At 40.6% G+C, this 25778-nt stretch overlaps 1 protein-coding gene across 3 annotated transcripts in view; it reads right to left on the reverse strand.

Moving 5' to 3' along the window:
• Window positions 1-25778, reverse strand: part of LOC121633658 (CD2-associated protein) — a 70309-nt gene that overhangs the window by 20915 nt on the left and 23616 nt on the right. For all 3 annotated transcript variants that reach the window (XM_041975839.1, XM_041975838.1, XM_041975840.1), the window contains 10 exons: window positions 25460-25560; window positions 24978-25104; window positions 22931-23106; window positions 19874-19961; window positions 18371-18465; window positions 16001-16099; window positions 11163-11216; window positions 8034-8070; window positions 7379-7441; window positions 2850-3000 (listed from right to left, as the gene is read on the reverse strand). In XM_041975839.1, coding sequence (XP_041831773.1) covers window positions 2850-3000; window positions 7379-7441; window positions 8034-8070; window positions 11163-11216; window positions 16001-16099; window positions 18371-18465; window positions 19874-19961; window positions 22931-23106; window positions 24978-25104; window positions 25460-25560 — 991 coding nt within the window. The remainder of the gene's footprint in view (window positions 1-2849; window positions 3001-7378; window positions 7442-8033; window positions 8071-11162; window positions 11217-16000; window positions 16100-18370; window positions 18466-19873; window positions 19962-22930; window positions 23107-24977; window positions 25105-25459; window positions 25561-25778) is intronic.

Raw genomic sequence — 25778 nt, forward strand, 5'->3', positions numbered from 1 at the left:
GTCAACATGTACCGTCTTATTTTTTGGTCCTTTTAAGGTGTAACGTTTCCCAAACAATGTTCTAGCACAGTGGCTAGCAACTGGCGGCCCCCGGGCCAAAACTGGCCCGCCACTAATAATATCTGGCCCGCCAGATTACACTGGTAAAAGAAAACAGATTACAAGAGGTATGTGTCAGTGAGCAGAGGCTTGATGGTGTTTTCTGAGCTGGGTTAACAGAACAGCGCGGCTCCTTTAAGAATGACTGAGCTGGAGAGGAAAGAGTGCAGTGCAGGACAGGGGAGGGGGAACATCAGAGCAGAGGAAGTCGCTGAGAGAAACTTCCTGTTTAGTGGTGAATGTTTTGCTACCAGCTTTAGCAATTAACACCACACAGCTTTGCTAGTTCCAGCAGAGTCCCGTGTTTGCTTCACCACTGCAGGCTGACGTGAAGCTAGCTGCTTAACCCAGGAGGAATCACCTCTCCTCCGCCTCCTGAGCTCGGTGTGGAGGTGGAAAGTTGTTTCTGTTGGATTTTTCCCCGATAGTGGAGGCAACAGACCAGAGCTTTATGGTTACTAAACCATCAAAGGAAAAAGACCAGACGGAAAGACGAGGAAAATATCTTTTGTTGCTGTGGGTGAGGTGTTTAATTTACCTGGTAATTAAGCACAGACATACTAGATTCAATTATGAGGTCTCCTTGACCCACTTTCTCATCTGCTTGCTGATCAAAATTTGCCCCGCCATTCAGCTGGTCAAGAAAAATCTGGCCTCAGGCCAAATGTAGTTGCCCACCCCTGGACTAGCACCTATCAAACAAAGCCGCAGTTTTAAAGCTCAGAGGGTTCACACTTCACACAGAATTCTTAGTCCATTCAGAGACAATGTAGTAAATATAGTGGCACAAATATGGCGGCTGCAAAGTATGAGTTTTTCATAGTATTTGAGCCGAATGATGAGAGTACAATGTATTCTGACCAATGCAGCATTCTGTCTGTGTGATGTCACCTGAACATGCAGGAAGTCAACAATGGCTTAGGGTGCAATCACACGATAGTCCATGATAGTCCGCTAGACACGGTCTGACTGGGGACTCGGTTCAGTTGGGGGGGTGCAGTATTTTTCTGGACCGAGATCGTGTTCATGCAGCACTGGTCAAATGCATCAGACCTTTTAAATAATGTGTTACACTCTCTGCCAGAGGCGATGCTGCACCAAGAATTACTGAAGGAGAGAAAACTAGTTCATCTAGTGGATGCAGAACAACTTCTGTTTCTAGTCCATAACACGGAGCTGCATCAGATCCTAGCGGTCCTGAGTTTATCATTTTTCTGTCAAAACCATTTCCAAATTCTTCCACATATGACCACAAACCATTTCTCTCATCCAGAGCTGCCTATCATCCCACATGCGTCTGTGTTGTGGTTCTGTTTGCCCGCAGCGCCGTGCACTGAACCCACAATGCACTTTGTCCACTTCCTGTATTTGGTCTGCTTGAAACAGACGGAGACCTGCGTTTGCAGGCGGCCCGAGTTCGCTTGTTGATTGTTGATCAGAATTCTTTTGTGCATTCACAATACTCCAAACAAAACGAACTTTCTGAGCAAACAGACTCAAATTAAAAAGGCTGGTGTGAATGAGCCATAAAGAGTCCAACACAAACACCAAAGCTGTCCAAGAAATCAAGAAATGCTACCTTGAAAATTTTAAATCTGCCTCCATGTTTGGTGAAGTATCACAAACTAGGAGTGCTGTCAGAAAACAAGAGCAACCTCTAACAAACATGAGAAACATCCTGACTGTTTAAGCTTCAGCTGGAGGCTGAAGAAGATCCATGGGAAAAATATTAGTTCAACAGGAACAACTGCATATTAATAATAAAAATTGTTTTAATTATGAAAAAAAGGATGTTTATGGTGCTAAGTTCAACTGACTGTAGATGATATGAGCTATCTGCTCAAAGGCTACAGCTTGTTGACGTAGCTGGCACAGGTTCGAATCCCGGTCTGGAGCCCTATGCTGCAGGTTACCTTCCTTCTCAATCTCTGACCCTCTTTCCTGTCCAGATACTGTTGGATGGATATTAGACATTTCCAGATGCTCAGTAAGTTTCATTTTGGGCCATTTCTTTATGCAACATGCTCATCAATTTACTGAACACTATATAGTCAAGCTCACACCGCACAATGGAACAAAAACCAACCCATGAACCAACCTGCACAATGCTGGAGCACAGAAGAAGAAAAACTAACTCACTTAACAGAAGTCCAGACATCTTCAGTGGAGATGGTATAGCTCATAACCTGGCTAATACCATCCCTCCATCCCTACAGTAAAGCATGGTAGTGGCAGCATCAGGATAGTGAGTTGTATTTAAGCAGCAAGTGAAGATGACTGGATGGATTTTAGAAAATGGTGAATGCAGCTAAATACAGTAAGATCAGAAAAGCAAACATGTCCCAGAGTGTGAGCTGAGTCTAAAGTGCTTGTTTGACATTCAGCACAAGGCAGCAGCTGGAATGGATTCAGAGCAAGTGTCTGAATAAATTAAACTGCACACATCAAATGTGAAAAGCCTTTAAGATAACTCAGATGCTAACCATGTGGCCTGAAAGTGCTCCTTCAAAATGCTTCAATTAATGTTACTGATACTTACTTACCATGGTAACAGTTCTACAAACATGTCAGGCTTTTTCAAGGACAGACTTAACATTAAATACAGTTTACAATAAAATGGAAAAAAAAGTTATCAGAAGACTCATTTACTATTTATTAGAATACTTCAGTATAGAAGTTGTTAATGGGACAGACTCGGAGGTTATTCAGTGGACCGGTAAGGACTCAGATTAGCAGCATAGCATACGAACTTGAGGCTTGGCGTGGGAGCGAGTGGCTTCTCGGGCCTCTTGGGTGGGATAATTGCAGGTTTGCTTTTTCCTGGAGGAGGGACCGGCTTTTTAGGCGGGACCACCGGCGCCGCAGGCTTAGAGGGTTTGTGATCTGGAGTGACCTTGTCACCTGAAACAGAGAAGGGGGGGAGGGGCAGACAAAGGAAAGAAGATAAAGTCAGAATAGAAGAAAAAAAGCCGAGAGGGGGGAGAGGAGATGAGATAAGATTAATAGATGAGAGAAAACGGTCTAACAAACAAAGCTTCACCTTCTTGTCATAATTTTACAATTTCACAGTTTTTAAGGGTGACAAATAAGGAAATATCTTAAGACTTGTTTTTGTGCAGAGCTGAAACAACCAGAACATGATGTTCAACAGTTTGTCTGCTGACTTTGTTTGTCCACTGCTCGTCTAACAGAGGAGTACCTGCTGACGGGATGTTTGTCTTCTAGCAAAAGTTCTTCTGAGTAAAGCCAGAAGAGAAGAAAAAAACTGAAAGGACTGAAATAAAAACCACAAAAGCAACAACTCCTTCCTCTCTTTGGCTGAAAAAAAAGGCTCATTTTGTTTGGAGCCCTGAAGGATGTGCAGACAATAATTCAAGCCGACAGTCCAAAACTTTTTATCTGGGAAACAAACTCAGATTTTCCATCAGGGAGAATAAATAAAAGATTTGGTTAACAGACATCTTTTAATTCATTCATGAAGCAGAGACAATAAAACTCCGTGACTCGTTTACATAGTAAAATAAATAAATGAATACAAAATGATAGAACACACAAAAATATCAGAAAAAAATGGCGAAAAAGTACAAAAATAAAAAAATAAAAAATACCACCCCATATGAATAATTTAAATAAATAATTCATAATAAAAAGATCAATTAAGATCTATTATAAAATAAAATCAAATAAAATAAAATGAGAATAAATTAAAGATAAAATAAGATGAAATTAAAATAAACTGGACCAGATAACAAAACTGTTTTTCCCTGAGAAAATCTGTTACAGTCCAACTACATGTTGTGTTTTCTTTTCTTTCTTTTAAAGATTTATTCAAACTGATGTTAAAGGGCATGCCAGCTTTTTAGCTTTTTCTTGGGGTGTGTCTGTCTGACATGCTCATGCTACCTGAGGCGTATTTGCCTCCATTTTACTCGTTTGTGTTGAGCATTGCTGAGACTCTGATGACCCAGAGCTCGACATCGCTGGAGGACAAGCTGCAGAGCTGCAGACGTGTTGCCTAAAGCAGATCCTCTCGGTTTATATCTTCTCCTCAAAGTTTCAAATATTTGAAAGGATCTGCAAACCAGAGTAAAGGATCTAAAAACTTTGCTTTGATAAGAAGGCGTGCAAAGTAGAACCAAACTTCTGAAAATCGTTGATGCAAACTGCAATTTGAGGGTTGGAGGAAGTCAAAAATGATTTCATGTAAATGTATGGTTTCATAGGAAGCCATGCGGTTTCCCATGCAATCATTAGCAGCTGTGACAGAATCCCTTCTGTCAGTGTGAGGGTGAGCAATCTGCTCCTCTGGTCAGATAATCAGTGACAGCATCACAACAGAGAACAGAGATGTGGGCATGACGAAGGTGACCAAAGCGCGAGTGAACGAGAGGCATGTTCACGTGGAATTTCTGCTGTCACACAGCAGCGTGAACATAAAGTCAGACATGACAGGATGGGTTTTATTATTACCTAAAACGACAGCTGGAGGCACCAAGACAGAAAAGTACTTCTTACCAGTTTTCCATATAATACAGCTGTTGTGTGAAGGATCCATTCATGTTCATTTGCTTCACGCTCAACTTTAAGGAGCTTTATGAGGTTCTGAGAAAAGATTTTCCTCATTCCCCCGGGGGTTTAGAGGAATGAGGTGAGGACCAAGCGCCGTGGCAACGGGATGACAAGAAAAAAAGAAAAAACAAGAAAATGACGTACTGAAGAAAGAGACATGGAGGACATAGCAATCAGCCAGCAGGTAGTAAGAGCTGCAGATGCATCTGCACTTTGTGACTAATGTTCTACTTGAATGAAGAGGTTAAAGATGAGGGACGATTAGAGATGCTCTGAGGACCAGGAAGAAACAAACCACAATAGTTGATGCTTGTCCTGAGTTTCACATATAAATAAATACTACTTTTATTAGTCTATTACATAACACTGCCACATTTTTTTAATCACATACAGTGTTTTCCTACTACAGGCATATTTTTTTTATTCTATAAAAATATTAAATGCTGTTATCATATTTTAGTATGTAAATATTTAAAATATAGCTGTATAAGTTTCCTTTCCTGAGGCAAACTTGGCAATCACAAGTTTTCTAAGTGTGCTGTGAGGCCTGCGCAGTCTGAGGAGCCACTTCTGGGTTTTTTGAGGTTTCTCTGAGCATGACTGTGCTGGGACATCCTCTCCTGGGTAAACTGGCAGCCGTCTTAAATCATGGATAATCATTTGGATTCCAAATTGTTTGGAAATGCCCTTTTAACCCTTCTCAGTTTTTAACCTTGACCTTATCTGCATTACATTACAGATAATAGATTATTATTACTTTAAAATACATAATGATTTTTCCAAGAAAACTTTACACCCAAGATTGTTAATATTTTACCTTTGTTCAAACAATAAGCGTTTTTCATTTACAGGCCAGTTTTTAAACCTAATCTTCAGTCACACAACTTCAGCCTGGAGCTCCCAGTTAATCTGGTCTGCATGCTCACACTGCATTAATGCGTCACTGCAGCACTGGCTTGTTCCTGCAGACTCGCGCATGCGTGCGCACACACAGTTTGTAGCTCAGTCAGGTAGAAATGGCATTGACAGCATTGACTGAGCGTCCCTCAACATCTTTATCTGAACACTTAATTCAGACAAACTGACCTCAGGTGTAAATATGCCTCCTACAAACACAGAAGCCTCCACATGACTCATCTGATTATGTAGAGATTAAATAAATAAATAAATAAAAGATTAATTTCTATAACTTCCTTTGAAAAAAAAAGGAAAAAAAACTCGACCAACACTTGATTGAATGGCATCAGAAGATTAATGCAACCTTTCCAATCCATTAAACTGTCTCATCAGGTGATGAGAATCCCTCTTTGTGCGATTCGGGGCTTTATGAGTAAAAGAAAAGGCTGATTTTATTTCATTCATTTGATCCAGGGGTGGCTTTCAAGCTGGATGTAAAACTATAAAACCTTTGTTTTCTTTCACTTTATGTTCATTTTGCTGTACTTACACAACTTTAAACATCATGCCACAAAGCACATCCGTGGTGGAGTATTAGCAGAACTGATGCAGGACTAGAACATGAGATACATGTAGTTCAGCGGTTCTTTACAAACATCAGGAAATAGCAATTCTAACACGCAGCATACCAGCATGACGGGGAGAAACTCAGCTAAAAGACTCTACTAAGAATTGGCATCCAAACTAAACACAGTCTAAACCACAATCAGTTATACGGGACTGTCCACTTTAGAACTTCTGCTAATTTCTCACTTCAAGCAAACCACATAAACAAGGTGTCATATGAAAGAGACTCAAAGAGAGACTCAAAGCCAACCAGTGAGGATTACAAAGACGTCCATCTCACCACTGTGGGACAGAAACTCTGGAGCTAGCAACCAGAACCAGAAACCAGGTCTTACTGTTGCTGTTTTGTGGTGAAAAGTTCGATTCCTGCTCTAAAAACTGCTAATGTGACTCTGCCCTTGTTTGAAATAAATCATGAAGGTCCTGCTAGTTTCCATGGGGATGAAGGAGGTTTATAGTGAAGTATTCACTCTTCCTGTCATCTACCATCTTGGACTTCACTATTTCTGGATCCTCATGGTGTTTCTAAGGTGAATTTGCGAGCTGTGCTGTAATCCTTCTGACTGACTATTGATGGAGGCGTCCATCACTAACACTGGCTAAAGGTTTCCTGAGAAATTTACCTGCGTAACACCTCAATTAAAACTTCTGGGAAACTGCTCTGGTTTACTTTCTACCTTCTGCTGTGCCACAGCTCCTTATCAGACATTCCTTTACTAGTTAGAAGAAGAACTGGGCTGCTATCCTCTGGTTTACACTAAAAGTAATGTGGTTTTCTTTTAGGAAGAAAAAGCCTTTTACATTTCCTACAGTGTTCCAGGTGAATTTACTCTGACACAGTTACACGTTGATTCTGGCACTTATGTAGTAATCTCACATGCCTCGGCCTTCTTTTGAGACCAATGTTATACATACGGCCCGTGCAGTTGTACAAATATACTTCATTTATTTCGAGTTTGTCATTTCAGACAGGAGGCAGAAAAACAGACCTAGAAGAGATTAAAGCAAAGAGGAACAAAGATATTTTGTCTAGAATGTTGTACAGGTCCCCTACGTGTTGAAGGATGGATAAAAACACTTACAGAAGTCAAATCTAGCACAAAAGTTTTATATATGGAGCAAAGTGGTGAAAAAAAAGGGTGGCATGGAAAGATGAATGGATTAAAGATGGGGCATCCTACTGTACCTCTTTCCTCTAGCCTGACGAGATGAGGCTTCTTGTCAGCACTTGGGACCTCCGGCTTGAGAGCTGAAAAACGAAACATGGTCCAGAGTGACCTGTGTGTCCAACCTCACTCATGCAATTCAGAGGCAGATTCTCATGCAGCAAACCACACAAACCAACTACCCGACTGTCACAGAGATGCTGCAAACATTAGCCCGCATACAGTAGTTCAGTTTCACCGATGTGGCTCCCAACACTGTTCGTGTTTATCTGCACGCACTCAGAGTGGTTTGATCCACACAGACAGGAAGTCGTGCACGTAGACATTGTCGCTGCCTCACAAGCAAAAAAACTGTATATTGCAACTAAATGCAGAAGCAACTGGATGTAGGTGCAAGTGCTACTTCCTGTGCAAACTGTAAATGTTGCTGCTGAAACGCAGCTTCTTTAAACAAAAAAATGACGCAAAACACATTGTTGTGTTTAAAATGCATGTTAAGAAAGAGGAGAAATGGGGGTTTGGAGGAAATATTACAGGAATGAGGAAAAAACAGCAGAAGATGAAAAGGAGGACTAGTTGTGAAGTGTTGTGAAGATAAATTAAAGACAGACAAAAAGAAAAAGCTTCCTCCGTAGTTTGTGTGTGTGGAGGGTTTGTGTGTGGAGGGTTCCTTACCTGCGTTTTTTGACGGTGGAGGTGGTTTCTTTGGTTTCTGACAGGAAGAGAAAAGGAGAACAGAAAACCAGGTCAGACAACAAAAGACAGTCTCAGTCTGAGAAGTCAAAGACTTAAGGTTTGATGTGAACAAAGGAAATCTCGTTTTGTTTTTATCCTCAATTTGCATCAAACAAAAATAAAAAGTTTTGTGTTTTGATGAATTATCATTGATTCACGTTAGTCGGGAGATAAAACAACTTCCACTTACTGGTTACCTCAATTACTTGTTGGTACAAACATCTAATCAGCCAATCACATGGCAGCAACTCAGTACATGTAGTCATGTAAACATGGTGAAGATGATTTGAAGTCCAAACTGAGCATCAGAATGAGGAAGAAAGGAGATTGAGGTGACTTTAAATGTGGTATGGTTGTTGGTCTGAGTATTTACTGGGATTTTCACACACAACCTTCTCCAGGGTTTCCAGAGAATGGTCTGAAAAAGAGAAAATATCCAGCGAGCAGCAGTTGTCTGGACCAGAAGGTCTTGTTGATGTCAGAGGTCAGAGGAGAATGGGCAGACTGGTTGGAGACGATAGAAAGACAACAGGAAGTCAAATCAGCCAACCAAGATCTGCAGAACAGCATCTCTGAACACACAACACGTCCAACCTTGAAGCAGATGGGCTACAGCAGCAGAAGACACACCGGGTGCCTCCTGCCAGCTAAGAACAACAACGTTGCTGGTCTGATGAGTCTCCATTTCAGCTCCACATTAAGATGGTAAGGATCAGAATTTAGTGGAAACAACATGGACCGTGGATCCGTCCTGCGTTGTATCAATGCTTCAGGCTGCTGGTGGTGGGGGGAGATTTTCTTGGCCCACTTATGTAGACTATGGTGTTTACACCATGCCCAGTTAGTACCGAGTATTGTTGCCGCCCATGTCCATCCCTTTACGAGCACAATGTACCGTCTTCTGGCTACTTCCAGCAGGATAACGCACCAAAATCTTAGGAATGTTTTCAACACCTTGTTGAATCTAGGCCACCAAGAACTAAGTCAGTTCTGAAGGGAAAAGAGCGTCTACAACAAATTTTAAAATTTTTTTCTCATTATCCAGATGGAAGAAAGCTAGTTTTTCCTCCCGATAACTGGTGTTTCATTTTGTTGTCATGACGACAACAAAGAAAAAGTTTCCTCTTGGTTATTACGAAGTCGCATGCCAGCAGAAATAGATGGCATCATGACAGCTGTAGACGTGATTCAAGCTGAAAATGGCAAACGAGGATGAAGTGATGTCTGAGGAAGCTCCGTCAAATTTAAAATAAATACAACCTTAAATAAACTACATACTACTACAACAACACTGTCATCAAAATAAATAAATCAGTGAAATAAAATAAACCAAAGTGTTTGTAGTTTTATGGCGTGGATCATTCAGGTGTGGGTTAACGCAATGTCATGGAGGAAATACATCAACGTGCAGTCGGTTTCGGAGTCCCCGCTGCGTGGGTCTGTGGGGGTTCGACACGCACCTCTTCCAGACCTGACATGCACCCCTGCTACGCAGACGGTTACACAGAAGTGCTCCCACCACGCAACTACCGACAAGGACAGCGCTATAAATATCTGGACTGATGGCGTTAAACAGTGGTCCACCGTTACTGATGAGGGCATCTTATCCAGCGTTATCAAAGTTATTCTGTTTTTCATATTAGTCATCGATCCATTAATGTCTAAACTCTGCATCATCTGACAGAAACTGCTTGAAAGCACACTGGAATATAAAATTAATCTCCTTTATAATGTATCAAAAGTTGGTGAAGAAACTTCTTCAACTTCTGCAAAAGCTGTTAATTTTCTATTTTATTTCAAGTCTTTAGGCTGAAGGACACTGTAGTACATGATCTGTTTGTGTTGCTGACCAAATTATTTTTATTAAGAAGTTACTACAATCTAGCATTAAAACATGCTACTAGTGTTATTATAGCTCAAGATAACCGAGCATGAGTGTTGCCAGTTGAGCTTCGTATGAGAAAACATAATAGCAGCAGCTTTATTTATTTTATTGCAGATATCATCATTGCACCTGATATCATGCAGCCCTGTGCAGCAGAATGCAAATACCAAGCAAAAACCATGAGAACCACAGCTTTTTTCTTTTTTAGATTAAGGATTAAGGAAGATATTAGTTCTTTTACTTTGGGTATGTCATTTTGGACAGGAGGCAGAAAAATAGGCGGTTTCTAAACCATCTGGAGGCCATCGTTTTAAAGAGGGAAAAATGTTTTCCACTAGTGAATAATCTAACACAGCTGTCAATCTTCCCTGGAGTGAGTGGACGTCTGTGGATGTTTACCCCAATGCCAGACGGTGGGGACTGAAAAACTCAGGAATCACATTTTACTCTTCAGAACTCAGAACGCATGTTAAAAGTTCATACCAGTACAATTAAAAGTAGACTGAAGTTTGGCATGAAAGCACAGTTAAGTTTGCAAAACTGCATTTGAATATCTTTTAGACAGACGAGGCCTAAACAAAGATGTCCCAAACTAAGCACGCCAGCACAAAGACCTCGTATCAGCTGTCCAACCCGGTGGTGGAGGGATGATGAGCTGGTTCTGAGGGTGCAGTTTTTTGCCTAGTAATGAAAAATGAATCAGCTTGAAAAGATCAAGACTGAAATATAGTAAGAACACAACTGAAAATGATGACCGTCTCTCCAAGTTGTGCTTTCTCACTTTATTTTTTGGCGTGGCTCAGTGGGTTGAGCGGTCGTCTTGTAGCCTGAGGGTTGCCGGTTCGATCCTCGGCATGTCGAGCTCATGGTGAGGTGTCCCTGAGCATGACATCGAACCCCAAATTGCTCCTGATGGGTGGTTGAGCGCCTTGCATGGCAGCTTCCACCATCAGTGTGTGAATGTGTGTGTGAATGAGATGTATAATGTAAAGCGCTATGGGTGTAATTAAAGGTACAGTAAAGCGCTATATAAATACAGACCATTTACTTTCTACACAGTCTGTCCTTAAGAAAAAAAATAGATTTTTCTAATTATAAAAAAAAAAAAAAAAAAGAAGATGAGAATAAAAGTTCATTCTTCTGGAGATCAAAGAAATACCTTAAACATATCAATGTTCTCTTACCTCCTCTAAATCTTGCTTTGGTGAAGATTTCACAGAGCCTCTTGATGTTAGAGTCTAAAAAATAAAGAGCAAAACACATCATGATTTTTTTTTAAATCAGCTTCAAATGACTTGCTGTCTTTTCACTTTAGAGACAAGGGATAGGACAGTAATACTTTTACACCTGTCTTTCCGTCAATAATTTCTTTCTGCTTTACCAGCTTAGGAAAAACATGAAATTATAAACTTTTCTGGATTTGCAGCTCATGTTAAACATTTTAAGCCATTTTAGGTAAGATGCTTTGATTTATAAAACATAAGAGAAATATGAGATTCGTACCCCCAAAAAAATCCCAAACTCTCATAACTTCAGTTAATTTCTCATTATGGATGATTAGTTGGCCAAAACTTCAAGTCAAGACACAAGCAGCGATTCCTGGAAGCTGCAACAGAGATTATTAATCACCATAGCAACACCACATCCAGGAAGATCGCAGAAATCCCTTGAGCCAGCTGTGACATTCTACACAGCTGCTCGCTAGTAAACCTCACCTGTGGTGTGATTACAAGGCAGGAAACGAGTTCATCCACTGATGTCTTCTTGTTGAGAAGACAGTTTATGACATCTGGTAGAATATCGTGGCAGTATAGCACAATGTAGTTATAACTTAAATTCGTATCAATCATACCAGATGCTTAATCTGACACATCTTACCATTTCATGCAAAATATGAGCTGATTTTAAATGTGATGGCAGCAACACATCTGTACAAAGTAGTTCCAGGTGACGTTTAGCATTGTGTCGCATCCCCCTTCTTTTAACATCTGTAAACATCTGGGAAGTGGCAGTTGTTAAAAGAGGAGATGCTACACCACGCCAGACATCACCCTAGAACTACTTTTTACACCACGCCGGACATCACCCTAGAACTACTTTTTACACCATGCCTAACATCACTCTGGAACTACTTTCTACACCACGCCTAACATCACTCTGGAACTACTTTCTACACCATGCCGAACATCACTCTGGAACTACTTTTTACACCATGCCTAACATCATCCTGGAACTACTTTTTACACCATGCTGAACATCACGCTGGAACTACTTTTTACACCGTGCCGAACATCACTCTGGAACTACTTTTTACACCATGCCTAACATCACCCTGGAACTACTTTTTACACAATGCCTAACATCACCCTGGAACTACTTTTTACACAATGCCTAACATCACGCTGGAACTACTTTTTACACCATGCCAAACATCACTCTGGAACTACTTTTTACACCATGCTGAACATCACTCTGGAACTACTTTTTACACCATGCTGAACATCACCCTGGAACTACTTTTTACACCGTGCCTAACATCACTCTGGAACTACTTTTTACACCATGCCTAACATCACCCTGGAACTACTTTATACGCCATGTCTAACATCACTCTGGAACTACTTTTTACACCATGCCTAAAATCACCCTGGAACTATTTTTTACACCATGCCTAACATCACCCTGGAACTACTTTTTACACCGTGCCGAACATCACTCTGGAACTACTTTTTACACCATGCTGAACATCACCCTGGAACTACTTTTTACACCATGCCTAACATCACCCTGGAACTACTTTATACGCCATGCCTAACATCACCCTGGAACTACTTTATACGCCATGCCTAACATCACCCTGGAACTACTTTATACGCCATGCCTAACATCACCCTGGAACTACTTTTTACACCACGCCTAACATCATTCTGGAACTACTTTTTACACCGTGCCTAACATCACTCTGGAACTACTTTTTACACCATGCCTAACATCATCCTGGAACTACTTTTTACACCATGCTGAACATAACGCTGGAACTACTTTTTACACCGTGCCGAACATCACTCTGGAACTACTTTTTACACCATGCCTAACATCACCCTGGAACTACTTTTTACACAATGCCTAACATCACCCTGGAACTACTTTTTACACAATGCCTAACATCACGCTGGAACTACTTTTTACACCATGCCAAACATCACTCTGGAACTACTTTTTACACCATGCTGAACATCACTCTGGAACTACTTTTTACACCATGCTGAACATCACCCTGGAACTACTTTTTACACCGTGCCTAACATCACTCTGGAACTACTTTTTACACCATGCCTAACATCACCCTGGAACTACTTTATACGCCATGTCTAACATCACTCTGGAACTACTTTTTACACCATGCCTAAAATCACCCTGGAACTATTTTTTACACCATGCCAAACATCACCCTGGAACTACTTTTTACACCGTGCCGAACATCACTCTGGAACTACTTTTTACACCATGCTGAACATCACCCTGGAACTACTTTTTACACCGTGCCTAACATCACTCTGGAACTACTTTTTACACCATGCCTAACATCACCCTGGAACTACTTTATACGCCATGCCTAACATCACCCTGGAACTACTTTATACGCCATGCCTAACATCACCCTGGAACTACTTTATACGCCATGCCTAACATCACCCTGGAACTACTTTTTACACCACGCCTAACATCATTCTGGAACTACTTTTTACACCGTGCCTAACATCACTCTGGAACTACTTTTTACACCATGCCTAACATCATTCTGGAACTACTTTATACGCCATGCCTAACATCACTCTGGAACTACTTTTTACAGACATGTTGCTGCCATCAGATTTAAAATGGGCTCATATTTTCCATGAAATGATAAAATGTGCCAGTTTTAACATCTGATATATAGTTTGTGTTCAGTTGGGAATAAAATATGGGTTGATGAGATTTGTAAATCATTGCATTCTGTTTTTACATTTTAACACAGCATCTAAGCGACCTTTTAGGAATAGGAGTTATTTGAGAGGCAGTGCCTGGCTTCTACTTAAACTCTTCACTGTGACTAAAGCAGTGAAGGTAGATTTGTTTATCAATGCATTGCTTCCACATTTTGATTAATTTGTTAAATAGACAAAGAGACTGTAATAATTCATTTGAGGTTGTATTTTCCTCATTCAAATAACTGTTAAAGACCAGATTTTGTTTTATAATATCCTGATTTGTAATAGTATAATATAAAAAAACAGGAAAAAGTATTTAACATTCGATTCTTATATTTCAATAATTATCTAAAGCCTTTTTTAAGTTCAGGCTAATGAATTATTATTACTTGAAAATACATAATGATTTCTCCATGAAAACGTGTTTTGATATCACAAATGTCATACCCAAGACTGTTAATATTTCTTTTTAATTTTGTTCAAACAATAACGGTTTTTCATTTAAAGGCCAGTTTTTAAATCTCATCTTCAGTCACACACGACTTGATCCTGGAGCTCCCAATTAATTTGGTCTGCATCCTCACACTGCATTAATGTGTCACTGACACTGCAGCACTGGCTTGTTCTTGCAGACTCATGCCTGCACACACACACATACACGCAACACTTGTTTACTGTTTGTGGCTCAGTTAGGTAGAAATGGCAATGTGCCTTAACGTGTTATAGGATCACATAATTCAGATAAACTTCTTCCATGATGCTCCAGATGTTGTGTAGTGGTGAAAGGTCTGGACTGCAGGCAGGCCAGTTCAGCAGCCGGACTCTTCTCCTGTGAAGCCATGCTGCTGTGATGGATGCAGGATGTGGTTCAGCATCGTCTTGCTGAAATCTGCAAGGCCTTCCCTGAAAGAGACGTTGTCTGGATGGGAGCAGATGTTGCTCTAAAACCTCCATGTACTTTCCAGCATTGATGGAGCTTCACAGATGTGGAAGCTGCCCACGCCATAGGCACTAATGCAGCCCCATCCCATCAGAGATGCAGCTTTTCACCTGTCCACTGATAACAAGCTGGATGCTCCCTCTCCTCTTTAGTCTGCAGGACACGCCATCCATGCTTTCCACAAACTAGTTCACATCTTCATCCAGGTTTGCCTCAGACCATTTTAAATGAGGTCTGATTCAGAGAAGACAACATTTCTTCTGGATCTGGATCTCGCTTCTTCTTTGCATGATGGAGCTTTAATCTGCATTGTTTAATTTCAGGGTGAACTGTGTTCACAGACAGTGGTTTCTGGAAGTCCAGTAGAGAATCATGTCATTTCAATGCAGTGCTGCCTGAGGACCCCAAGATCACCAGCATCCAGTTTTTCTTCACCTTGTCCCATGCACACAGAGATTCCTCCTAAGGAATCCTCTTCAAAGTCTTTGCAATTTTATGTTGAGGATAACTTTTCTGAAATTCTTCCACAATTTTTAGACCCAGTTTATCCCAGATTGATGAACCTCTGTCCATGTTCAAATCTGACAAACATCTGATGCTGCTTTATATCCACTCATGTTACTGGCCTGTTGCCAATTAACCTAATTCGTTGTCAAACACTCCTCCAGTCATGTTTGTTTCCAGCCTTTTGCTGCCCCACTTTCAAGTCTTTACAGATGTGGTGCTGCCATCAAATTCAAAATGAGTTAATATTTTCCATTAAATTATAAAATGTAAAATTAGTTAATGTTCAACTGAGAATAAAATATGGGTTTATCACATTTACAAATCATTGCAATCTGTTTTTTTTTTTTTTTTTTACATTTCATGCAGTGTCCCAACTTCTTTTAAATCTGGGTTGTACATGAGAACAGTCATCTTAAATATAAATTATACGATTTATTTTGCACAATCAGCGTTTCAAATGACACATTAATTCAGCTGTGAAATAAAACGGTTTAAACGACCACTTACGATGATTTTAGCCTGAATTTTTCACCAAACTAGACATGGCCTCCTGATGCTAATACAGAACAAACAGTTGGCTTTTCTCTTCCTGATGTGAGCTCACCTCTCTCTCTGCTTCAGAAACCATGGTGACAAAATTGTCAGGAAAGACTCCATCCTTGCCCCCAACTTCACCTCGCCACCAGCCTGGCTCTCCTGTGTCCTATTAAGAAAAAACAAAAACAACAAAGTAAATTTAAATGTTTTCTGTAAAAATTCCAGACCTGGGATTTGTTTCTATTTATACTCCAAGACAAAAATCAATCATGAGCCCTTAAATAAGCATTTCCCTACAACTTTCACTAGATGGCAGCAGTCTCCTGAGAGACAGACAGGAAACTGACTCTCATCATGTTGGACGACTTCTCTGCCATGCAATGACAACCCTCTGAGTGTTCACACATGACGACATGTGGGAGGCTGCTGAGGTGAGGAAGCTCAGCCTACGTGGATCTTACATCACTACAGGAGGGATTCTGGACCAGTTTTAAGGTTTAAATTAGCCTGCTGGGACTATATTTTTAAGAAAACCAAAGCAGTCACGTGCGATACAGATGCTGCAGGTCTGCTCTTTAACAATACAGATTTGTAGTTTTAACTTGACCCACAACCACTTATGCTGGTGTCATTAAACACATCTTAAGCTACAGTTAAATATAGAATCTCTGCCTTTTATGTCTGCACTGAATCTGGAGGCAAATAACTGCAGAGACACCTCACAAAGTGTAAATTACATCTTATACTATCAAGGGGCTCCTGAACTAATGGGTATATTTATTATTGTTCTGTGCTTATTACACCATGTTGTATGATAAGGCAGCAGGGAATCTGCTCTCAGCCCTACACTGTTTATTGGGCATCATGTTCAGTCAAAATACTCAAGCCATCTGCACAGTAAAGGACTAAAGCCCTGTTTCTGCAAACAGGTCTGGCTCAGTACAGTATAGAACAGTACTTTTTTTTTTGTGTTTCCATATGCATAAGCTGGGGAAGGTGCCAGAATATCCGATCTGAGATGTCCTACTTTTTGAGAATCCTTCTGTTGGGGTCCCAATCTTACTGATCTGACCCTAAAGGGAGGGATTTGACACACTGATATCCATTAATTGGTTCAAAGAATCATCATTTTCAGTGCAACCTAAGACATCGGAACAGGTACATGTTTAAATATATGATGGATTTTTTTGCCGTTTAAAGCCACATACCAAGAAAAAAGAACACAAATTGCTGGATGTACATTATTCTCCTCCTTTGTTTGTGTCACATTGTTCTAAGATATAATTCAAGGAAGACAAGTAGCGAATTAATCTATTGCTATCCAGCTTATACCCAGCCTACTGGGAAGGGTATGGTTAGCTGTGGCAATGCAACAGAAATCAGGGTTTACCAATGTAAACTGCACCAAACCATGCCATTCCAAGCCGGACCCCTTTGAGGAAATGGGGTTTAACGCTCTGGTTCCTGGGTTCTGTCTTTGTGGTCGATTCATATTTCTGTTTCAGTGTTTATCAGGATACATGATACTTTTTAAAGTAGTACTATGTGACTTTCTGACATTAAAATGTGTGTTTCTGACTCTTTTTGATGGCACATTGATATTTATTATGTACATTCCTGGAGCCATCGTCACCCTGCAGCGTCCCATGCCTGAGAAACCTCACCTCACAACTTTGTGCTCCAGCCTGGAGCATCATGTTGCAGCTGAGTTTTGCTTTACACAAGCACCACACCCTTTAAATAGGCACTACTGAACTTTGGCAGATTTCCTCAGTGAGACGCCCTCTAACGAAGGCTTATTCGGCATCCATCTTGCATCCTACCTGTCTCTCTCCAGGGAGTAAAAGTCAGATGGTGACTCTTGTCTCATCTCTGTTCTCTTTTTTCTTTTCTTCCCGTCTTCTAAAGGGATTTGTTGTTACCATATATGGCTGATGGTGTTTCTGAATGTAAAAGACCAAGAACGGCCACCAGCATGATGCCTTTGAATGTGAGGGATTTATCGATGGTTTATTCTTACTAAATGTGCATACGACTGACCTCTGAAAGTTTGATAAATGCAGGGTTTTTTGTACTTTTTCCACATAATAAATGTTGTTTAAAGGATTAAATTTAGAACAGTCTATGAAAGGTCAATAAATGATGGCTTCCCCGAGTGCCATGATACATGCCGATCTGTCCCCATTAGTTTGTTAATGTTGACTTTTTTCCTGTTGAGCCATTTTGTACTGAAGAAAACACACAAATAATTGAGCTTCATGGGGAATTTGACCAATTCATAGCTCTTGATATCCTATAAGTTTTTTATTTTGTTTTGCTATCCCTTGTTGGGCCTGGGTTAAGAAAAATCCAACGTAGAATAACTTAATTTGGACCAACATGTTTAAATTTTAATGCTATAGTAGTCAGACTAACATAAGTTCACTTGGAAGCTTACCTTGCTCAGTATGTGGATGAATTCTCCCTCCTTCAGCGTCAGCTCATCTTCATTTGTGGCTTCATAAGAAAACGTGACTTTACAGTACTCTTTTGCTAAGGAAATCAAAATATTGACATCTATTATAAGGGGAAAACAAATGACAGGGTTTTACATGCGACAGCTTATTAAGTTTGGAGGTTTATAGATTTCTCGTTAATCTTGTCACACAGTGCTACAGACCACATACATAATATGTAGAAAGAGAGTGTGTTTAAGACAAAATAATTCTATTTTCCTGTCCAACATTCAGTGCTGGTGGAAAAACAAAATGAATGGGTTTCATTATTTCTGACGTAATTTACCAGCAATGGCTTCTAAAAGGCTTTTCCAGTAACAGTAGATCCGACCTGCACGGCTATGTGGGAATGTTCTGTACAGAACAGCCTCAGGACAGATTCTCACGTCGCTGATGTGTGAAAAATTAGCAACACAAATCTTTAGTCATTCTGTGGCATTTCAACAGGGAAGCCAGCCTGATGGTATTCCTACTTTCAGAAACATGGGGATTATTGTCCCACTGTCAGGGGGCTATCCAGGTGTTTTATAAACAACCTAATGCATCAGTCCACGTCACACCAGGTTATTAAGGTAAAGCTGATCTTTCATAAATTTCAGCTGTGCCATTATCATACAAATGCAAGTTTGTATGATGTCAGTTTGAACAAGAAACCTACAATGAATTGTGTGCCAGTATTTAAATACTATGTAGTAGCTTACTAGCTCTCACATTAGCAGCTAACACTGAGACTATGGAGACTTATTATGAAATAAAAGGAATTTACATCACTACACAGGTACTCCAACAGAAATCAAATAATGGAAAGGGATATGAAGACAACGGTGTTTCAAAAATTGCATTTCAGAAGTGTATGTAGATGCACGCATCAGAGTGGACTATTACAATTATCTGATTACTACTAGTTATCAGATTTAGACAGGCATGTAAACGGACTCAAACTATTCACAATTTCACATTAAGGAACATTTTTCTGAAATTGTTCCACAGTTTTTAGACCTAGTTTGTCTCAGATTTGTGAAGCATCTTTGCCTCTCTGAAATGCTCCTCTAATATCCAGTCGTGATACTGGCCTGTTGCCAGTTAGTTGTCAAATGCTTCACCAGTTTGTGCAAATGACTTTTTCAGCCTTTTGCTGCTCCAGTTCCAACTTTTTACAGATGTGTTGCTGCCTTCAGATTAAATATAAGCTAATATTTTCAATGAAGAGATAAAATGTCTCAGATCCAACATCTGATATGTTATTTATGATCTATTGGGAATAAATTTGGTTTTATGAAAATTTATAGCATGTTTTATTTACATTTTACACAACATCCCAGCTTTTCTGAAACAGGGATTGTAAATGCGGATCTGACTCTAATGAGACAAATGAAAGGTAAAATCCACCAGTCACTTTCACAACCAGGTGAAGTGAGACATAGTGGGCTGCCAGCATGTCTTACCTTTGGGTTTGAGGTCTCCGTCTGCCCTCTGTGGGTCTGTCATGTTGGGATGGGCGGGCTTTGCAGCTGATGGTAATGATGGGGCTGACTAAAATGAAGCAAACCAAACAGATGGAAGTGACTTATCAAACATGAGTGGACATGGCGCTTTGTGTGTAGGACTCCTCGAGTCAAGTCTGTATTTGAACTAAAAACATGTTGAATGATCTGAGCATGTTTGTTATGGACGCAGGATGAATGGTGTTGGTAATCATGAGGCTGAGCCATTCAGAGGGGGAAAATGACAGCTGCAAGTACCAGACACACAGGAAACAACTGTTTTAAAGGCTGGTCCGTTCCAAATGAGGATACTTGATGCTGTGGAGAGAAGAATGAGAGCATGCAAGGTACATGAAGCAAAGCAAGGGAAGCAGAGTTAGTGGTGAAACTGTGTGAATGCTGTTATGAGGGGAAAAAAAGAAGGAGGGAAAGATTCAGAACCAAGGTAAGCTCTTACAGCGAGTCATGTCAAGTCTGTTTCCTACATGAATTTTAACAAAAAGGCATTCTGAAACCTTTTCTTCATGTTTTTAGTTGTACAGTTCATACTTCCTGTCTCATCTGTTCCTAAAATGTTATTTTCCAGAAACAAACTGACCTTAGAGTAGACATGGTATGATTTGTTTTCACTCTAAATTACTTTCACACCAATCATAACTTCAAATACTAGCTCCTGGGGGAAGCAGGGGGGAAACGAGAGGGTTTAAGGGCAATGCCTTCTGATTGGTCCAATTCCTAGAGGTGAGTCAGCAGGCAAATGGAGAATATGAAGGTAATGAAGACCTGCAGCTGTGCAACGTTACATTGGGTTGACATCTTTCAGGCCCTCACCTCATATATAGAGCTGGATAAAGGAAATATAAATATAAGGAAATCAGTGTTCCATGGATTATTTTTTTGTTCTAACAAAGCTTCTTGGCAATAAATCTTAAACTGATGCGGTTCTAGAGTACGAATGAAAATTTGTTGAGTGTGGCAAACGTTTTTTTTTCTTGGTTACACAGTTGTGCCCAACATTTTACGGGTCTGAGTGAAGGACCTATATTACCTCTGAATGTCAGCGTATTCTGCATTCATTCCCTCCTTACCAGAGCACAGAGAAGAATAACACTGTGATAAGAAGCCATGGGGTGGATTTTCACCTCTGATCAGCTGTGATCCACAGCTGCAGGCCGATACCGTGTTGTGTGTTGGTTTGAAATGAAGACCAACGGCCATTAGATGCCCGGTACAAACGACACAGACGAGAATCGCAGAAACTGGAATTAGTTGTAAAACGTGTAATAAGTTGGAATTTGCTCGTATGAGGTTTTTATCTATTATACTCACTAATTTAAGAGTTTTTCACCAAGTCTGAGCAACATGAAGCAGAAAAGCTGGATGAGAGTTGAACCGCTGCAGCTCTCCATCTGTGTGACGTCAGCTGAACTGACTGGGATCAAGCCTCCCCCAGAAGTTCAGCGGTGGTTAACAAGTCATTTAAAAAAAAAAAATCTACACAGCTCTAGAAACACTGACAGAGCTGCTTCGTTTCTGGAGAAGCATCAGCGTGGGAACATACTGGCTGATAAATCTGGCCAGAAAACAAGAAAAGCCTCCATCAAACACACAGTCTGTTTGAGCTGCACCTGGAGGCTGTCCTGGAGAAAATCCATTGAAAATAAATACTGAGAGGCTGCAGTGTATTAAAAAAAAACACACACACACAAAAAGAGGAGCTGCCTTACACAAAATTCAAGTCTAAGTAGATAAATAGTAAGTCCTGAGGAGGGAAATTTGCCAGAGGTAACAATCTCATGAGACATTTTAAAGTTTGAAATTTTTTGTTTCATCACATCCTTGACGCTTAAACTTTTTTTTCCCCACAATTCACAACAGCTTAGCCTAAATGTTTTGTGTAATGATCTAGAGACAATCCTCAATATGTACGAAAATGAGCTGCAGAGAGCGACGTGGTGAAACTGGGGTCCACCTAAATTTTTACTGGTGCACCAAAGTTAAAAGGTTAGGTGCACCAGCGCAGCCAATGATAAAAGGCAGGCTGGAGCCCTGCGATGGAAAACCTGTTTGTTTATCTTTTAAATGGAGCCACATTTGTAAGGAAAATGTATTTGTGGGATGAGCAGCAAAGCTGAGTAATGTGGGGTTGCGCCCATGAAAAACTAACAGATCTTCTCTGCTGAAGTCAGGCTTTCCAACGATATAACAATTATTACCAAGAAGCATTGTTCCAGCAAAAAAATAATCCACAAAACACTAATTTACTGACTTTTTGTGCAAAGTTCACAGTCTAAATCTTTTGGGGAGTCTTAAAGTGGGAAATATGGTCAAATACTAGCTAAGGTAGAGCAGATCCTGCTGTAAATACCTACCAAGGTAACACTGCTTCAACATCCCCCCTACTGACAAGTTGTTAATGTTTCCTGTTTTTATGCAATGTATGAAATATTGGGGAGGTTGGTAAATGCAAATTATTGTGCTTCGGTCTCAAAAACACAGCATTACTCAAACAATCTCTTTGCTGTTTCATCAACGGAAGCAACAATGGAAAAGTTTAAACTGCCTGATTAACATCAACAATAGCAGAGGCGCCCAAATGCCCAGCTGTTGCCTTCTCATGTCTTGAGCTAGCTTCTCGTTTCATCTGTTCCCCAGAGTACAAGTTAAAAAGCTGGAGTAGTCAGGAGTTACTTATTTTAAAATATTTAGCTGTGGTGCACTGCCTGCTGAACTTGAGCTTAAGAGGAAATCTGAGCACTATGACATGATAGCGTCCTGGTTGCTTAGAAAAAGCCTAGATAAATGAGTTCCTTTACAATAAGAATATTAAAACATGCATCAATATGCTTTTAAGGTAGTAACACATTGTTTTAACAGATAACCAACAATGCAGAAACACTTGTGTTTGTGTACATTCCCACAGAAAGGAACAGGAGTAAACAGAAAAATGAATGTCTGTAAAGACCAGAGATGTTATCAGTACATCCCAAAGATAGAGGGGTGTTTTGTAACACTTACTTTTTCTTTCTTCTCCTCTTTTTCAGGACTGGGCAGTCGTACTTTTAGTTTGACCGACCCCTCTTTGAAAATGTCTCCAAAGCCGACTCCTCGGATCTTCCTGGGCTGGGTGACTCCGTTTCCTGATGCAGGCGGAGGCGATGTGGGCGTGACGCTGACTTCTGCTGCACTTCCATCTGGGAGGAGAAACAATGTCGGAGAGACAGAAGGTGAAGCAGGGAATCTTTTTCATCTCCAGAATTCCTTATTTTTCTAACAATAGCTGGGATATCAAATAATGTCATGTGTAATGTAATGTGGCTGGATACTCAGTTGGCAGAGCATCCATCTCTCATGCAGGAGACCAGCGTTCGATTCCCCCAACGGATGAACATTAACACCTTCCAGTTGGATCCTTAGATAAAGACCCTTAACTCTACAGCCTAACCACTGTAAGTCACTTTGGACAAAAGTGTTTGCTAAATGAGTGCAATGTAATGTTATCTAATAATAATAATAATAATAAATTCTGGCTGTGGTGTGGCCCTGGTCTGTCCTGATGGGGGTTGTTGCCACTGTTGGACATGGGTGGACTGGCTCCTGGTGTGGATGGATCCCCATGATATTGATATTGTTTCTTCACAGCAGCATCAGGCTGGTTGAAAGATTTTAATGAGTGTTTTTATTGTTATGTAATTCTACTTTGATGTATGTAAAGGCTTGTTTTATTTTTAATATGCATAAATGTTTTTAATGATGTAAAGAACTTTGTGTTGCCTGTGGCATGAAAAGTGCTTTATAAATAAAGTTTGATTTGATATCTCAGGGTCTTGTTCACAAGTGAGAAGAACGGAGCGGAAGACTGACAGGAGGATCGGTGTGGTGTCAAACGTGATGCAGACTCTGCATCAGTCTGCTGTGGTGAAAAAGGAGTTGAGCCAAAAGGCAAATATCTTGGATTTTTGTTACTACCATCACCTATGGTCACACGCTGTGGGTGGTGACCAAACGAACGAGATCGCCAAGACAAGTGGCTGAAATGACTTTCCTCTGCAGGGTGCCTGGGCTCTACCGTAAAGGCCTATTAATGATCTAGACTAAAGACAGATCCTTCCGCCAGTCTCATGCGTTCTTTTGTACATAATTTGGTCTGTTTCTAGGGTCTAACAAAAGCGTCCTCCGACACAACAAAAGGAGCCGTACCACCAAAAATCATGGGGCAGTTCCAATTTATGCACATAAAAGGAGCATAGATGGGACTTTAGGTGGTGAGTAGTTTTGTCATCTGGGAGGGGCTCAGAGAGCTGCTGGGGGGGAATCCGATGAAGTGTCTCAGGCGTTTGGTTAGGATGCCTCCTGGGCACATCCCAACAGGAAGAAGCCTCAGAAAAGACCCAGAAAGGATATACCATATATACCTCTGCTGCTGTGTTTACTTAGAAGCATAATATTTTGTTATTTGTGATAGTTTATCCATGTCCAAATGCATTGTGGGATTTTCTTTCAGACAAAAATGTTCACAGACGTCTGGATTCGCAGCGGTTAAAACTGTCTGAAAATGAAGCAGCTTAGTCCGGGTGTGCAAGTTCAAATGAACGCATCTTGCATATTATTTTTCATTCCTGCTTAATTTAATATTATTAAGCACAATTCAAACAATAAAAATCCACCAACATGATTGTTTTGCTCTGCTGGGCTGTTCTCTAGCTGGAGTTTTGCCAACAGTCTCTTAAAACACAAGATCTGGGCTCATAGACATGCTGATGGACTTGCTCCTTGCTGAGGCTTGTGTCTGAGGAGAACGCCTCACCTGAACAGCTGCAGCAACACACAATCCTTCTCACAATGAGTTAGTGACTCTAATGAAAAAGCTGCACAAACAATTAAACCAGAATACTTTAACAAAGCTAAACTGGGTTGAACTGGAACAAACTTTTGCTCACTCATGTATTGCAGTGAATACACGCGGCCTGCGTTGTGTTCTGGTATCACACAATCAAAGCACCAAATCATAATAATCCAGCTCAACTTCTCCAAGTTTTTCCTGTTTTGTGTCCGTCCACATTACCAGTCTCATCAGATGTGCTTTCAATGCTCTCCACCTCCTCTTCCGAGGCCTCCAGCTCTTTGACGAAGTTGGATGGAAACAGTCCTGATTTGCCGTTGAAGCTGCCGCTCCACCAGCCCTCCTCCACCTGCACACAACGTTAAGTTAATAATCTGACAAAGAAAAGTTGCTTTTTATAAATTTAATGGATTAATTCTGCAGGTGTCCCTACAGAGAGCCCTTTAAACATTGTCTTAGTAGGACCACTTTGTCATGTCACATTCTTTTGTCACTTTCAAGCATTCAAAGTTTCCGTAGCTTCATATTTCCACTTGCTCTAACTTGCCTACAGCTGAGCTGCAGCCCTCAAATACTCCTAAAATGAACCCTGGTTGTCCTAGAAAAAAAAACTTCTAATTCAGCAAAAGCACGAGAAATTATGACATCCTCAACAATTTTTCTCAACCTTCAGAGACGTGATGAGTGTGAAAAGCTGAAATGACCTCCTCTATGATGTCTATGACGTCTCCAACTTTCAGCTCCAGCTCATCTTCGTTCTGTGGTTGGTACACGAACAGCACCTTGCACTGCCGCTTCTTCGGCTCTGTGGAGAGAAACCTCAGTTAATCTACTGAACTGCTGCTAGAAAGTGTGTCGTCGTCTTGTCTTGTCAGGTGAGAAAGTTAGCCGAGCATAAACCCAGCAGGTGGGAGGGCGGCTGAGCGCCCCACCCCACACTGGGATCCTGCAGCAGAAAGCAGACATGCCCTGATAGATGAGCAACAGATGAAATATTCAGAAGACAAAAGAAAAGTTTTTGAA

Source organism: Melanotaenia boesemani, chromosome 22 (assembly GCF_017639745.1).
Source record: "Melanotaenia boesemani isolate fMelBoe1 chromosome 22, fMelBoe1.pri, whole genome shotgun sequence".
NCBI lineage: Eukaryota > Metazoa > Chordata > Actinopteri > Atheriniformes > Melanotaeniidae > Melanotaenia > Melanotaenia boesemani.